Source organism: Mesoplodon densirostris, chromosome 5, assembly GCF_025265405.1.
Source record: "Mesoplodon densirostris isolate mMesDen1 chromosome 5, mMesDen1 primary haplotype, whole genome shotgun sequence".
Classification (NCBI taxonomy): Eukaryota; Metazoa; Chordata; class Mammalia; order Artiodactyla; family Ziphiidae; genus Mesoplodon; species Mesoplodon densirostris.
In genome coordinates, this window is record NC_082665.1 from 68,289,808 (window position 1) to 68,308,206 (window position 18,399).

The following is an 18,399-nucleotide window of genomic DNA, read 5'->3' on the forward strand; positions in this document are numbered from 1 at the left end:
ACCAGTGAATCTCATGGCAAATTTAGTATTTTATTAAATGAGTTTGGGGACATGGGTTCAATCCCTGGTCTGGGAAGATCCCATATACCACAGAAAAACTAAGCCTGTGAGCCACAACTACTGAGCCTGTGCTCTAGAGCCCACGAGTCACAAATACTGAGCCCGCGTGCTGCAACTACTGAAGCTTGTGAGCCTAGAACCCGTGCTCCACAATAAGAGAAGCCACCACAATGAGAAGCCCATGCACCGCAACGAAGAGTAGCCCCTGCTCGCCACAACTAGAGAAAGCCCACACGCAGCAACGAAGACCCAACACAGCCAAAAATAAATAAATAAATTATTTTTTTAAAAAAGGAAGTTACATTATTCCCCAAAGCCATTTATGAGTCTATCACTGACTTCTTGATTGTAAGGACAATTAAACACAGTACAGCTAACAGTAATCTTAAATCAGAATATTGAGCAACCATACATTTCTTACAGTAATTTTTAGGTTATAAAAAGCACCGTTCTCTGATGATACCCTTTTCAATATAATCCTAAGTGAAGCTGTGCCAACTGGGGAAGGGGATTTGGGGAGAGACTAGAGACTTTATCTAATCTCTTCACTGAGAAACTTTTCTGAGATGGGCAAAGAAGCTGAAAAAAATGATAACCTAGCATGAAAAATGGGTTATCAAATCCCAAGCAAGTGCTACTGTACTTGCGTTGGTTCTGAACAAACAAAAAAAGTCCAAATATTTAGAAACAAGTGAGAGTAAAAGATAAATAATAACCATTGCGACTCTTAAATATCACTTTCCAGGTAATGTAATTCTCTATTAACATTAGAAAACTGCAGAAAAGCTTAGGTTTGAAATTACCTCCCTTTGATTGAGCTCATATTCTGATTATTTTAAGAATGCATCGGTCTTCCCTGATGGCACAGTGGTTAAGAATACACCTGCCAATGCAGGAGACATGGATTCGAGCCCTGGTCTGGGAAGATTCCACATGCCACGAAGCAACTAAGCTGGTGCGCCACAGCTACTGAGCCTGCGCCCTAGAGCCCGCAAGCCACAACTACTGAGCCTGTGCCCTAGAGCCCATGAGCCAAAACTACTATGCCCGGGCACCTAGAGCCTGTGCTCCACAACAAGACAAGCCACCCCAATGAGAAGCCCGCGCACCACAACGAAGAGTAGCCCCCACTCACCACAACTAGAGAAAGTCCACACACAGCCAAAATAAATAAATAAAATAAATAATAATTAAAAAAACAAAGAATGCATCACTTACCTCACTGACTTCTCTATCTGTCTCTCCAGTTCTCTTCTGAGCCTCTAGGAGAGTAATCTGAGAGGACAGTTTTTCTGAAAGTCACAAAATAAATATCCTTAGAAGATAAATGTAGAGTGTTTGAAAAAAACCGAGGTATGATTGTGTATGTGGCTATTTGAGATGCATGAAATAACCAAGAGGAAAGAACAGATACAATAGTTTGGGGGAGATAAAACGTTTATTTTATTAAAGAAGTTGCAAAAGAAGATGAGAAGATGAGATATAAGATAGAATGGAGAATGGTACTAGGTGTTAATTATTAACCTGAGTGAAGTATAATAAATTGTGGAAGGCTTTAAAGGGAAAAAAAATGCCAGAGCATATGACAAAAAGCAGCTATTTCTGTGGCATAATTTGGGAGTTCTAGGGCAATAAATTTAACTTAATTTATCTATAACCCTCTGTATTCATATTATACATAATGTCTTAATATAGCACTTACAATGTCTTCAACACTCTTTCACATATTTTCATAAGAACGTCAAATTTTAGCACTAGAAGGAAGATATCCAATCTCCTCAATGACCATATGAGGAAACAAAGAAATGACATGACCTACAGCTGGTTCATAGAGCTGGGATCAGAATTCAGTCTTCTGAGTTCCACCCATGTTTACAAAGTGTGTATTTAAAAAGGGTAGTAGTACCTTGGAGGATAAATATATTGAGTATTAATAAGCTCCCAAGAAACTTATACTCTTTCTGAGAAGTTAAGACAAATAGACTAAAGAAACAAACAAAAGAAGCATATTTTTTACACTACATCCAAATGTCTTAACGTGATTTGACCCCACTTATTCTACAAACTCCTCTGCTTGTACTACCCCTTTTTTGCTCACTCTAATCCCAAGAACACTGGCCTTCTTTCTGTCTGCAAACATGTAAGATTTATTCATACCTCAGGGTGTTTGCACTGCTCTTCTCTGCTTGGGATTTGATTTGCTCAGCCTCTTTTTGCATGGCTGTCCCCTTTTCATCATTCAGGTATCAGGTGCTCAGACAGGCCCACTCTAACCACTCTGACGCTACTTTCTTCTTCCCCCAGGCACATGTGCAGTAGCCTGTTCTATTTTTATCCTAATACTTATCACTCCCTGAAATTTTCTTATGTATATACATGTTTATAGCCTGTCTTGTCCTCTAATATGTTCAGAGCAGTATCCTTAGCAACTAAATTAGTGCCTGGTACATAGGAAAGGCACCATAGATATTTGCTGAATGAATGAATGAACATTTATGAAACAAATGAATTCAAGACTGTATATAATATGTTCAGACATTTCACAAGATTATTTGAGGAAGGAGCACAGTGGCAGAAATGGAAGCACAAAAGGTGAGTTTAATAGAACATGACTCATAAAGCAAAGGTAACCTATGAGACCAGACACAAAAACTAATACAGAAAACAAGTCCAGTGACCCATGCAGGAAAGAACAAAGAGAATGGAACTCACATAACCTCTAAACCACAGTGAGCTACATGAAAGTGACAGGGACTCCTTGCAAAACTACAAAATAAGCATCACGGATAAGATCACAAAGAAGTATTTTCAGTGGGTTGAATAATGAACTGAATTTGTGGCGTTCTTTCTTTATCAGCAATGGTGGGACTAGTCTAATAAAGGTATGCGATCCCTAGTTTATAGCTAAGTGGAACTGTAAGATGGTTGAGTTGGAAATATTGGCTATAGATTTTAGGAAATGGTACAAACTTTATTTGGTATTCATTCTCACTCTTATAGATAAAGCATGGTAGTCAGTTACTCCAGGATAAAATAGATAAGTAAAACATTATTAACTACAAGTTATTAAAACCATAAGGTCCTTATGAAGCAGGTGACAAATGGAAGGAGGTATTATCTTCATTCTAACTGTTCACACACAGTCCAATAGAATAAAGTGCTAAATTTAGTTCAATCAAACAAAACTTTATTCAGCAGCCACTCATTTGCCAGGTACTATTCTAGTTCCTGGTAAAGCAGGAGATGAAAAAAAAAAATGGCCCCTGCCCTTGAAAACCTTATACTTTATCTCTAAAGAGTTTATAGTATAAGACATAAAATTATAAATAGATGGTCGTAATACAATGTTAAAAGAATGCAATTTGGAAGCACAAAAATGAATTTAACCCAACTTTGGGAAATTTGGATCGACTTCCTGAAAAAGATAATGCCCTAGTTGAGGCCTGAAACATGAGTAAGAATTAGCCAAGCTAAAGAAAAGGGCTAAGGTTCTAAGCAGTATATAGTATGAGCAAAAACCAAAATGGTTTCTACCTCTGAACCTTTATTTATACTGATCTCTGTTATCTCACCCCACAAATTTATTACTGGGAAAGTCTTTTCTCTTTATTTTGACTATTTAAAAATTCATTGTCTTATTAAGGTCCTATTCAAGCCATACTTCTGAGAAGATTCCTTGGCCACTCCAAAATGAATATAATATAGATCTCCTGCAGCATCTATAGCCCATACTGCAAAATGTTATACTTATGTAAACACTGGTATTGTGCTTAAATTGTTTAATGTGTATTAATCCTAACTTCAATAATCACCAACCATGTTGTCTAAGATCTTTATTATCAGAGAATCTATATGTTATACATATATAGTGATAAAAGTAGAGGTACTTGTGGGTTAAGAAGTCAGAGAATTATGGTTTTCATTTATACGTACCATTCTCAGCTTTCAGCTGCTCCAGCTCTATAGAATTAAAGAGCAAGTCTCCCTTTTCATTCTCTAGTTCTACTACTCTCTTCTGCAAAAAGGCAATACTCTCCTCAGTGACTGCCTAAATTGTAGAAAGACAACAAATTAATGATTCTCCAGTACAAAACTCTCATATTAATGTCCAGACAGCCTCTGGCATTTTTGTCTTCTAAAAGTTCTCCAGCCATGAAAATACTTTTAAAATAGCATCTACTTATCTACCTAGGTAACCTTTAAAGTAATACTTTTCATCTGAAGACAGAAAGAGAAAATCTTTCACACAAATTTCCAATTCACTGGCTTTTGAATTTAAGACTGAAGTCTGGATTACAAAGAGAGAAATCCCAAGTCTATTGCACATGAAAGAAAATTTTCAGAATCCAAAAAACTAAAAGTGCATTATGAGTTCTGGAAAAACTTCAAGTAATCTAATGTATGTGGAATTGGAGTCTCCAAAGGAAGGGAGAGGGTCAAAAAAATATTTGACTAATTAACGGCAGAAAATTTTCCAAATTGATGAAAACTATAAACATAGAGATTCAAAAGGCAAACTCCAAGCAAAAGAAACATGAAGAAAACTATGCAAAGGCACATCATAACCCAAGTGCTCAAAACCAGTGATAAAATCCTAAAAGCAGCCAGGGGGAAAAAAAAAAAAAGACAAGGATAACAGATTTCTTGTCAAAAACAAAATGCAAGAAAAAAGATAGTAGAGTAATAGCCTTAAAGTACTGAAAGAGAAAAAAAAAAACCTATCAATGTAGCTTCTCTAGTCAGCTTTTAAAAATATCTTTTAAAAACAATGGAGAGATAAAAATGTCTTCGAACATACAAGAGCTATAAGAACCCATCACCAGCAGACTTGCGTGCTCATGACAGCACACACACATTAAAAGAAGTCCTTTAGGCAGAAGGAAAACAAAACCAGATGGAAATATGAAACTACACCAGAGTTTGGCAAAATTTGGAGGCTTCCACCTGTTTTTGTATATAAAGTTTTATTTATGGCCTAAAAGCCTAAAATATTTACCATTTGACCCTTTATGGAAAAAGACAGCCAAGTCTTGATCTACCCTAAAGAAAAGTACCAGAAATGGTAACTGCAATGGTAGTTAAGGTATATTTTCTTATTATTTGAATCTTCTAAAAGACAAATGACTAAACAAAAATAAAAATTTTTGTTTATAACATGCTATATTTTTGTACTTTTTGTTTATAATATATGCATAAGTAAAATAATAATAATATAAATCCCAAGAGTGAAGAAATAGGAGTATATAATTGTAAGGTTTTTATTCTATAGTTGAAGAAGCACAATACTGTATGTAGGTAACTGTGATAAAAATGCAGACTATAATCCCTAATGCAGTCACTACCGTAACAAAATAAAGAATTATAGCTAATACGCTGAAAAGGGAGAAAAACAGAATCATAAAAAATACTCAACCAATTTTTTAAAAGAAAGGAGAAGTAAAAAAGTAAAAGAAAACAGTTGGAAAAATGGAAAACAAATAACAAGGTGAGAGACTTAAAACTATATCAACGACAACATTAATGGAAATGGTCTGAACACTCCAAGTAAAAGGCAGAGATTGACAGATTGGGTAAGAAGTAGGCTCAAACTCTATGCTGCATATAAGCTTTAAATATAAAGACACAAATAAGTTAAAGAGTGAAAAAAGATACACCATGCTAACACTACTCAAAAGAAAAGTGGAATAGCTATATTAATATCAGAAAGAAGTACATCTCACAGCAAAGAATGTCACCAGGGATAAGGAAGGTCATTTCATAATATCAATGGGTCACTTAATCAAGAAGACATAAACATACTAAATGTCTAAGCCCCCAATAACACAGCTTGAAAATACATGGTGTAAAAACTGATAGAACTGTAAATAAATCCACAACTATAATATGGGATTTCAATAATTGAGAGGCAGAAAAGCAGCAAGGACATAGTACACTTGAATAAGACTATCAATCAACTTTACGTGATTGGCATTTATAGAACATTCCAGCAGACTACACATTATTTTCAAGTACATATAGAACATTTACCAAAACAGACAATATTCTGGGCCATAAAACAAGTCTCAATCAATTCTTAAAGAGCCAAGTCATATAAAGTATGTGCTCTGACCACAATGGAATTAAAATAAAAATCAATAACAGAAAGACCTCTAGACATATGACTCCCAAATATTTGGAAACTAAGTAACCCAGGGGCGAAGAAGAAATTAAAAGGGAAATTAGTATTGTGAACTGAGTGAAAATGAAAATACAACAGAACTTGTGAGATACTGCTAAAGTAGATTTTTGGGGGGGAATTTATAATGCAAAATGCCTATATTAGAAATAAGAAAGGTCTCAAACTAATGGCCTCAGCTTTCACCTTAAGAAGCTAAGAAATGAGGATATCAAATCCAAAGTAAACAGAAGAAAGGAAATAATAAAGATCAAAGTAGAAATCAATAAAATAGAAAACAGAAAACAAGGCAGAATAAATGAACTCAAAGCTGGTTTTGAGATCAGTAAAGTTAATAAACCTCTGGACAGTCTAACCTGTGTAAGAAAGAAAACACAAATTACCAATATCAGAAATGGGAGAGGTAACATCACTACAGATTCTATACATATTAAAACAATAATTAGAGACTATTATGAATAACTTTATATAAACTTGCCTATAAATTTGACACTTTATATAGACAAATCCCCTAAAAGATATAAAACACCAAAGCTCACTCAAGAAGAAATAGATAACCTAAACAGCCAAATAGTTATGAAACAAATAGAACTTTTAGCAAGTGAATTCAAGTATAAGGATAATATATCACTACCAAGTGAGGTTTACCCCTGGAACTCTCATACACTGCTGCTGGGAATAGAAAATGGTAACACCACTTTGGAAAACTGCCAAGGTCTTAAAACCTCCCATATGATCCAGACACTTCACTTCTAGGTATTTACTGAGAGTAAAGAAAGCACAGGTCCAAAGAAAGATTTATAAAAGAATATTCATAGAAGCTTTATTTGTAATAGCCAAAAACTGTCAACAATCCGAGTTTGTCCATCAACAAGTAAATGGATAAACAAATTGTGGTATGTACAATATCCTCAACAATACAAAGGAATGAATTCTTGCTGCATACAATAGGATGAACATCAAAATAAGTATGCTGAGTGAGAGAAGCCAGGAAAAAAAAAGAGCACATATAATTTATTAAAAATTCTACAACATACAAACTAATCTATAATGACAGAAAGAAGATAAGTGGTTGCCTGGGTAGGGGGAGATGTGAGAGAAAAATTAAAAGGGGGCATGAGAAACTGGGGGGTGATGAATATGTTCATTTTCTTGATAATGGTGATGACTTCATGTATGTCAAAACTTATCAAGTTGTATACTTTAAAAGTATGCAAGGGCTTCCCTGGTGGCGCAGTGGTTGGGAGTCCGCCTGCCGATGCAGGGGACACGGGTTCGTGCCCCGATCCCGGAGGATCCCACATGCCGCGGAGCGGCTGGGCCCGCGAGCCATGGCCGCGGAGCCTGTGTGTCCGGAGCCTGTGCTCCGCAATGGGAGAGGCCACAGCAGTGAGAGGCCCGCGTGCAGCAAAAAAAAAAAAAAAAAAAAAAAAAAAAGTATGCAGGATTTCCCTGGTGGTGCAGTGGTTGAGTCCGCCTGCCAATGCAGGGGACATGGGTTCGATCCCTGGTCTGGGAAGATCCCACATGCCACAGAGCAACTAAGCCCGTGTGCCACAACTACTGAGACTGTGCTCTAGAGCCCATGAGCTACAATTACTGAGCCAGTGTGCCACAACTATTGAAGCTTGCATGCCTAGAGCCTGTACTCTGCAACAAGAGAAGCCACCGCAATGAGAAGCCTGGGCACCACAACAAAGTGTAGTCCCCGCTCGCCACAACTAGAGAAAGCCTGAGCAGAGCAACGAAAACCCAATGCAGCCAAAAATAAATAAATAAACAAACAAATAAATAAATAAACTCTTTAAAAATCAGTCTAGTTTCAAGAGTTAGAAGGCAACCTGATGACTAAGACAAGATGTTAGGCTTCTGGTTTTAAAGATAGAAGAACAACCAGGAAACAAGGGTGTAAGTAATACAGCTCTAGTCACTGGAAAAAATGAGGAAATGAATTCTTCCCTAAAGCCTCCTTCCCTGCAGCTCAGCTGACATCGTGACTTCTGGCCAGTGAAACCAATTTTGATTTCTGATCTCTAGAACTTGAGGAATCTCATAACTTTCTGTTTAGAAGAACAACTAAATCATCCCAATGAAGAAATAGCAATCAGAACACCAGCCAAGCCACAAGAGAAGGGCATGTGATTATGTCAGCAAACTCAAGTCAACCTACTCCTGGCGCCAGAACTGAGTTGAAAAAGCCTCCAGATAATTCCAACTCTCAGCTTTCAAGTCAACTCCAGTCTTTGATTCTCCTACAGAAGGCTCCAGACTTCACGGAAAAAAGAGCCATCCCCGGGCCTCCCTGGTGGCGCAAGTGGTTGAGAGTCCGCCTGCCGATGCAGGGGATACGGGTTCGTGCCCCGGTCTGGGAGGATCCCATATGCCGCGGAGCGGCTGGGCCCTTGAGCCATGGCCGCTGAGCCTGCGCGTCCGGAGCCTGCGCGTCCGGAGCCTGTGCTCCGCAACGGGGGAGGCCACAACAGTGAGAGGCCCGCATACCGCAAAAAAAAAAAAAAAAAAAAAAAAAAAAAGAGCCATCCCCATCATTCATTCCTCTCCAAATCTCTGGAACACAGAATTGAAAAGAAAAGAAATCCAGAATTTTATGCCTCCCTCTTTGTTCTTTCTCAGGACTGCCTGGCTATTCCAGATCTTGCAAGGACTTCCATTATTATGTTGAATAGGAGTGATGAGAGTGGGCACCTCTGTCTAGTTCCTGATCTTAGAGGAAAAGCTTTCAGCCTTTCAACATTGAGTACGATGTTAGCTGTGGGCTTGTTGTATATGGCCTTTATTACATTAAGCTACATTTGTCTATGTATAATTTGTTAAGAACTTATTATTATGAATAGATATTAATTTTTGTCAAATGCTAAAAAAAATCAGTCAAGTTTCAACAACTAGACAAAAATCAAATATAATTTGAATAATACTATGATTTAAGTGATATTTATAAAATGTTACAGCCAATAACTACAGAATATACATTTTTTACAAGTGCACAAGCTACATTCACCAAGACACATCATATGCTATGTCATAAAACAAGTCTCTAAATTTCAAAGCACTGAAATCATATAGAACATATTACCTGATCATTATGAAATTAAATTAGGAATCAATAACAATAAAATATCTAGAAATAAAACCAAATATCTGGATATTAAATAACACACTTCTAAATAATCCATGATCAAAGAAGAAATCATAAGGAGAATTAGAAAACTCTTCAAAAACTGAATGATAACAACACAACATATCAAACCATGTGCTTAAGAGGGAATTGTGTAACTTTAAATGTTTAAATGAGAAAAGAAGATCTGAAGTGTTTGATATAAAGTTACACCTTAAGAAGTTAGAAATAGAAGAGCAAAGTAAAACCAAATAAATAGAAAGAAATATCAAAGAACAAAAATCAATAAAAGTGAAAACAGACCAGCATTAGAGAAAATTGACAAGGCCAAAAGTTGGTTCTTTGAAAAGATTTTTTTTTAAAGTCAAATAATTTCTAGTTTAAAGTCTGATCAAGAAAATGAAGCACAAAGTGGGGAGATGTCGGCCAAATAGTAGAAACTTGCAGATGGAAGATGAAAAAGTTCTGAAGATCTAACACCCAACAATGTGATTATAGTTAACAATAATGTATTACGTAGTTCAAAGTTGCTAAGAGACTAGATCTTAAATGTTCTCACCACAAAAAAGAAATTGTAATTATGTGTCATGATGGAGGTGTTAGCTAATGTTATGGTGGTAACCCTATTGCAATATATACATGTATCAAATCAACAAGTTGTACACCTTAAACTTACACAATGTTATATGTCAATTATATCTTAATTAAAAAAATAGGGATTGGGGTAGGGGTGGGTATCACTACAGAGCATACAAGCATTAAAAGGATAAAAAATGGAATATTATAATCAAGGTTATAACAAAAATTTGACATCTTCAATGAAACGGACAAAACAAAACAAAACTAAAATCCAACTGGCACAAGATGAAAAAGAAAATCTTATTAGTCTTATATCTGTAAAAGAAATTCAATTCATCATCAACTCCAGACCCAGATAGTTTCACTGGTGAATTCTTTCAAATTCTTGAGAAATAACACCAATTTTACACAAACTCTCAAATAAAAGGGAACACTCCACATCTCATTTTTTTTAATGCCATAATAACCGTAATACCAAAATCTGACAAAGTACTACAAAACAAAGGAAAATCTTCATGACCAAAACAAAGACCAATATCCTTCATAAGTACGGATACAAAAATGCTTCCAAAAATAGTAGTAAATCAAATTCAGTAATATATAAAAAGGATAATACTTTATGACCAAGTTGGGTTTATACTAACAATACAAGGTTGGTTTAATAGTCAAAAATTAAAGTACTGTACCATATGAACAGAATAAAGAAGAAAACCCATATGGTCATTTCAATAAATGCAGATAAGGCATTTGGCAAAATTTAATACCAATTTTTACCAAATTAAGAATAGAGGGTAAAGTCCTCAATCTGAAAAAGAAGATTAATGAAAACTTGAAACTAGTAACACAGCTAATGGTAAAATATGGAATACTTTCCCCTAAGATCAGGCAAAATTCAAGAAGTCCCAGTCTTACCACTTCTATTAAACAGTGTTATGAAGGTCCTAGCCATTGCATGAAAAATAAAGGCATAAAGATTAGCAAGGAGTAAGTAAAACTTGTCTTTATTTGCAGATGACATGATTGTTTTTGTAGAAAATCCTAAAGAATCTACAGAATGAGACTAGAATTAATAAAATAAATATCAAGTTCACATAAGCAAAATTCAATTGTATACTTACATAAAAGTGCAAACAGTTGGAAAGGTGAAATTAGAATAAATTCCACCCACATCAGCATTAAATAATATGAACCATTTCAGAATAAATTTTAAAATGTGCACAACTCCTCCAACCAAAACTACAAACCATTGCTGAAAGAAATTAAAGATCGTAGTAAGTGAAGAGAGATACTATACTCATGGATTGAAAAGTTCAGTAGTATTAAGATGTCAATTCTCCCTAAAGTGATCTATAGATTCAACACAATGCCAATTCAAAATCCCATCCAGCTTCTTCTTTTTTTCAAATAGAATTTGAGACAGTTGATTGTATAACTTCTGTGGAAATGCAAAGAACCTAGAATAATCAATGCAATCTTGAAAAGAAGAACAAAGTCAGAGGACTTATACTACCTGACTTCAAGACTAACTACAAACTACAGTAATGAAAACAATGTGATACAGGCAGGACCGAGCAAGCAAAGGAACTTATCACTTGTTCTCACTCTGCCCTGCTGCAGCAGGGGCCCCAATAAAGCCTTGCCTGAATTTCTTGTCTGGCCTCTAATCAATTTCCATTGATTGGGGAAGGCCAAGAACCCTGTTCAGTATCAGATTGACGGTGCTCAATGTGGGGCAGTTGTCCTCTTCCGGGGAGAGGATCTGGGCACCTCCGGGACCACTGAATGCAGCTTCCCTGTGGGTGACAAGTAGCCACCTGAACCTCTTGTTTCAATGTCACCACGTTTGGGGGGCTCCCTCTCCTGAGATGGCCATGTTGGACGACTGAGCGGGCCTGGGGATTCTGGTGGCTCCCCGCAACGAGACGTCTATCTCCAACAAGGAGGCCTGGGTGGTTCTTGACATAGCAGGTAAGAAAATCAATTTTTTAAGTGATACTGGAGCCACTTACTCTGTCATGATCTCTCACACTGGGCCTCCTTCCTCCAAAAGCTGTACTGTGACTGGTGTTGATGGAAAGCCTCACACCCGTTACTTCACTGGGCCTCTCACTGGCCTATGTGAACAGTGTTTGATCTCATGTACCTTTTCAGCTGGGCCTGAGTGTCCTATCCCACTACTGGGGAGAGACCTTCTGGGTTCCCTTGGAGCCATATTACAGTTAGGAGGCCCAAAGCAGCCCCTTATCTTGATTCTGACTAAGACAAATCAACTGGAAGAACAAGGGCCTATTCCCAGCCATATTCTACACACAGTAAACCCTGCAGTTTGGGACAAAGGAATCCCTGGGAAGGCTATAAATGCTCAACCTGTAAAAATTAGCCTTAAGCCAGAAGTCGCTTATTCTAACAAGAGACAGTACCCCATAAAGTTGGAAGCAAAAAAACGTTTGCGACCCCTCATACATAAATTTTTAAGACGTGGCCTCTTAGTGCTCTGTCAGTCTCCATACAGTACCCCTATTCTGCCAGTTGTTAAGCCAAACAGGGAATATCGAATGGTACAAGACCTTAGAGCAGTAAATGATGCAGTGGTCCCTATACATCCCCTTGTGGCCAATCCTTATAATATATTAGTCCAGATTCCTGGAGTGCTTGACCTCAGGGATGCCTTCTTTTGCATCCCAGTTCATCTCTCATCTCAGTATCTGTTTGCCTTTTAGTAGACTAACCCCCACTCAGGTCAAATGCAATAATACACCTGGACAGTATTGCTTCAGGGGTTTCAGGACAGCCCACACTTGTTCACCCAGGTCCTAAGAAAAGAACTAAGGGAGGGACCTTCCTGGTGGCGCAGTGGTTAAGAATCTGCCTGCCAATGCAGAGGACACGGGTTCGAGGCCTGGTCAGGGAAGACCCCACATGCCATAGAGCAACTAAGCCTGTGCGCCACAACTACTAAGCCTGTACTCTAGGGCCCGCAAGCCACAACTACTGAGCCCATGTGCCACAACTACTGAAGCCTGTGCGCCTAGAGCCCGTGCTCCACAAGAGAAGCCACCGAGTCGCTCCAGCTCGCCACAACTAGAGAAAGCACGTGCACAGCAACGAAGACCCAATGCAGCCAAAAATATAAATAAATAAATAATTTATTAAAAAAAAAAAAACTAAGGGAAATACACCTAAAAGAAGGGGCCAGTCTACAGTATGTAGATGACATATGAATATGTAGTCCCACCATGGAGGCCTCAGATCAAAATACCATTTAAGTCCTTAATGTCCTTGGGACCCAGGGTTACAGGATCTTCTAGAAAAAAGCACAAATCTCAAAGTAACAAGTTAAATATCTGGGATTTATTATAAACCCTGGAAGCAGACAGCTATCTCCAGATAGAAAAGAAGCTATATTAGAACTAAGCGCCCCAAAGACCAAAAAAAAAAAATCCTCATACTTTCTTAGGCATGGCAGGATTTTGCAGAATTTGGATTCCAGGATTCAGGCTAATGGCTAAGCCTCTATATGAAGCCACTAAAGGCCCAGATACAGAGCCATTACTTTGGACTGGGGAACAAGAAAGGGCTTTTAATAAGATCAAACAGACCCTCACCAAAGCTTTTGCTCTGGGTCTCCCCAATTTAAAAAAGCCATTTATCTTGTACATTGCTGAAAAACAGGGGACAGCTATGGGAGTCCTTGTACAAAAGCTAGGAGAAGTTCCTCAACCTATAGGCTATTTTTCCAAACAACTCAATTCCATGGCCCAAGGTTGACATGGCTGCTTCCGGGCGGTAGCTGCCACTGCTTTATTAGTGGAAGAAGCTAACAAGCTTACCTTTAGACAGCCACTGGAAGTACAGACCCCTCATCAAGTACAAAAGATTCTGGAAATTAAAGGCCACCATTAGCTAACTGGAGGCTGCCTTACTAAGTAGCAGGCTTTACTCCTTGACTCCCCAGAACTAACCCTCAAAACTTGCCACACCCTCATTCTGGCTGCTCTAAGGCTGGCTGAAGGACCAGAACTAACACATTCCTGCCTTGAAACCTTTGACTAGGTTTATGCCTGTAGGCCTGATATAACAGACCAGGCCATAGAAAACCCTGAGGAAGAATGGTTTACTGATGGCAGTAGTTTCATTACAGATGGAGTCAGGAGGGCAGGGTATGCTACTGTGAGCACTTACAGTGTTATATAAGCAAAACCTTTGCCACCTAACACTTCAGCCCAGAGGGCTGAGCTAATAGCCCTAACTTCAGCCTTAACTTTGGGGGAAGGAAAATTATAAATATATATACAGACTCAAAATATGCCTTCCGGGCTTCCCTGGTGGTGCAGTGGTTAAGAATCCGCCTGCCAGTGCAGGGGACATGGGTTCAAGCCCTGGTCTGGGAAGATCCCACATGCCGTGGAGCAACTAAGCCTGTGCACCACAACTACTGAGCCTGCGCTCTAGACCCCGCGAGCCAAAACTATTTAGCCCGCGTGCCACAACTACTGAAGCCCGCGCGCCTAGAGCCCGTGCTCCGCAACAAGAGAAGCCACCACAATGAGAAGCCCGTGCACTGCAACAAAGAGTAGTCCCTGCTCGCCGCAACTAGAGAAAGCCTGTGCACAGCAACGAAGACCCAATGCAGCCAAAAATAAATAAATAAAATGAATAAATTTTAAATATATATATATATGCCTTCCTTGTTTTACATGCCCATGCAGCTAATCTGGAAAGAAAGAGGACTTTTAAATGCAAAAAATTCCACTGTAACATATGGGGCTGAGATATTACAACTCATAGAAGTGCTCAAAAATCAAAACTAGTAGAAGTCATTCACAGCTGTGGGCACCAAAAGGAAAATTCTCAAATTACCTAAGGGAACAGGGCAGATCGGGAGGCAAAGAAAACAGTGCTGATGCCCATACCAGGTAGAAACCAACATTGAGAATATCTGACAACAAACCACCTGGTTTCAGCAGACAATTAACCACCAATCCTCGCTATTCAATATGGGCGTGGAAACTGAAAACTGGTTCTCCAGTTTGTTCTCTTGGATACCACAAGGTATAAAAAGCTTTCTGGGGCTTCCCTGGTGGCGCAGTGGTTGAGAGTCCGCCTGCCGATGCAGGGGACACGGGTTCATGCCCCGGTCCGGGAAGATCCCACATGCCGCAGAGTGGCTAGGCCCGTGAGCCATGGCTGCTGAGTCTGTGCGTCCAGAGCCTGTGCTCCACAACGGGAGAGGCCACAACAGTGAGAGGCCCGCGTACCGCAAAAAAAAAAAAAAAAAAAAAAAAAAAGCTTTCTGGCAGGAGGTTTTTGTTTTCTCATAACCCTTTTCTTTTCAGTCATACTGATTTAGGCTATATTTTGACTAGTACTCTGTTGTCTTCCCTATTGTTGTAAACCTGTGACTAAGACTTTTCGGTCCAAGAAGGAGACCTGGGACCAACAGGTCCAGACCTTCCTTCCAGTCTAAAAATAGAGAAACATGTTGAACTTTAACCCCGAGATTAACAAAAATATACACCCAAACAGAATGGCTTCTTGGCAGGGGCAACAATGCCTCCCCTGTCAGGTCAACAGTTAAGGAAGCCCTCCCAAGGTAACCTGGTTCCTTCCCTTTCTACACCCTTTAATGGCTATTGTTGTTTTTCTCCTTTTTAGCCCTTGTTTGTTTAACGTTTTGATTGAGTTTGTGTCTTCTAGGCTCCGACAATTTGAAGTAAGGCTCATGATGGCTCAAGGAATTCAGCCCATTCCAGCAGAAAGTGGCCCAGATCCCACAGGTCCTTGGGACAGTCAGCAAGAGACTTCTACACTGCTAGGGGCTAGGGTCTGTGGCCCCTGTCCCCTTATGCAGGAAGAAGTTTCAGAAGAAGAGACCTTCGGTCCCTTACCCCTTAAGAATAAGGGTGTAGAGTCTCTCAGGGGGGGATGAGACAGGCTGGGACCTGGGACCCTTTGCTGCAGTGCTGCAGTGCTCACACCTGGACAAACATCTCCTCCAGCAACAAAATACAAAGAAACTATATGGGACTAAAAATAACTGCATGCATGTGCAGTTGGGGCAAATTCTGGACCCAAAAGATATAAAGAGACCAAAAACACCCAACTGCCACTTTTGAAGAGCTTGGAGCAAAAACAGGGTATTGGGAGCAAAAGCAGGGTACTGAGCATATGCCACAACACCACCTTAGGGGTGGGCAAACCACCTAAGCCACCCCTTCAGCAAGACCCCTGGACACACTCCTACCCTCACCCCATACAAGGAACAAGCTCGCCTCCCCTCAGGGAGCCAGCCAGCAAGGGAACCTGTTACTTGTTCTCACTTCCCCCTGTTGCCCCAATAAAGTCTTGACTGAAAAAAAATATGATACAGGCCTAAGAATTGGCTAGACTAGACTAGAAAGCTCATAGACTAGAAAGCTCATAAATAGACCTATTAATCATTTGTTTTCAACAAAGGTACCAAAGCAATCCAATGAGGAAAGTAAACTCTTTTTAAGAAATGGTGCAGAGACAATTGGATATCCATATAGGGAAAAAAATAAAACTTGACCCTTATCTTACACCACACACAAAAATTTACTGAGGTTCAGAGACTTAACTGTGAAAGCTAAAACTATATAGCTTGTGGAAGAAAACATAAGAGAATATCTTCATGACTTGGGGTTAAGCAAAGGTTTCACACACAGGACAAAGAAAATTATAACCAGAAAAAAAAAAGATAAATAATAGACTTTATCAAAATTTTAAATGTCTGCTAATTAAAGAACATCATGAAGAAAATGGATGAGAAGCAAGCCACAGGGACTTCCCTTGTGGTGCAGTGGATAAGACTCCGCACTCCCAATGCAGGGGGCCCAGGTTTGATCCCTGGTCAGGGAACTAGATCCCAAATGCATGCCACAAATAAGAGTTCGCATGCCACACTAAGAAGCCAGTGAGCCGCAACTAAGGAGTCCACGAGCTGCAAGTAAGGAGCCCACCTGCCACAACTAAGACCCGGTGCAACCAAATAAATAAATAAATAAATATTAAAAAAGAAATTCTACTTGTAATAAAAAAAAATTCAATATGTGATTTTCAATTTAAAAAAATTTAAAAAGAAAAAGAAGCAAGACACAGCATGGGAGAAAATATTTACCAAACATGCCTGATAATAAATTGGCATTCAGGATGTATAAAGAATTACTACAACTTGATAAATAGACAAAAAAGTCAATTTTTAAAATGAGGAAATGACATGAACAGATACTTTACCAAAAGAAGATATACAAATGTCCAAGAATCTCAAGTAAACAAGTTCAACATCATTTGTCATTGGGGAGATGCAAATTGAAACCACATTGACCTACCACTACACACCCATTAAAATGGCTAAAATTTTAAAAATTGATAATACCAAATCTTAGAGAAGATGTAGAGCAACTAGAACTCTCATATATTTTAGGTGAGAGTATAAACAATATAATCACTTTGGAAGAAGATCCGGCATTTCCCTATAAAGCTAAATATATTCTTACTCTATGGCCCAGAAATTCCTCAACTAGCATTTAATGAAGACAAATGAAAACATATGTCCACACAAATACTTGTACAAGAATGTCCATAGCAGCTTAATTCATAATACCCAAAGCATAAAAAGACCAGTTATCCATCAAAAGGAAATTATAGCACAGTCATGCAAAAGGCAAATACAGTATATTCATAAAATGGAATACTTCTCAGCAATGTAAAAGAATAAATTATGATATAAATGATAATATACTTGAATCTCAAAATGTGCTGAGTGAAAGAAGTTTTCCTACAAAATGACACAAATGTATGATTACATTTATAGGATATAAAACATGCAAAATTAATCTACGGTGAAAATATAGAATATTGGTTCATCTCTGCAGGGGAGTAATGTGGTTGACTGCAAAAGGGTACTTTGTAGGGTGATATACCTTGATAGGGATTTGGGTAACGCACTTGATAAAACTCAATGAATGGTACACTTAATACCTGTACATTTCATGTTTTGTAAATCTCACTTCAAAAGAAAAAGAACTATAAACAAATAGTAAAATCTAGTCAATGATATGCATGCTGAAATATTTAGAAAAATGTACTGATGTCTACAACTTACTGTGAAATGTATAAAAAATTAAGATGAATTGGTAGATGGATAAATGGATAGATATATGATGAAGCAAATATAGTAAATATTAATAGAATCTGGATGGTGAGTATGCAGGTGTTCACTACAAAATTCTTTGAATTTTTGTTTTTATTTTTATTTATTTTTTGTTTTTTTAAACATCTTTATTGGAGTATAATAGCTTTACAATAGTGTGTTAGTTTCTGCTTTTTAACAAAGTGAATCAACTATACATATACATATATGCCCATATCTCCTCCCTCTTGTGTCTCCCCCCAACTCTCTCCATCCCACCCCTCTAGGTGGTCACAAAGC

General features: G+C 38.3%; 1 protein-coding gene across 11 annotated transcripts in view; it reads right to left on the bottom strand.

The window, feature by feature from the left end:
* GOLGB1 (golgin B1) overlaps positions 1-18,399 on the bottom strand; it is a 95,329-nt gene that overhangs the window by 32,410 nt on the left and 44,520 nt on the right. For all 11 annotated transcript variants that reach the window (XM_060098990.1, XM_060098997.1, XM_060098996.1 and 8 more), the window contains 2 exons: positions 3,994-4,108; positions 1,279-1,352 (listed from right to left, as the gene is read on the bottom strand). In XM_060098990.1, coding sequence (XP_059954973.1) covers positions 1,279-1,352; positions 3,994-4,108 — 189 coding nt within the window. The remainder of the gene's footprint in view (positions 1-1,278; positions 1,353-3,993; positions 4,109-18,399) is intronic.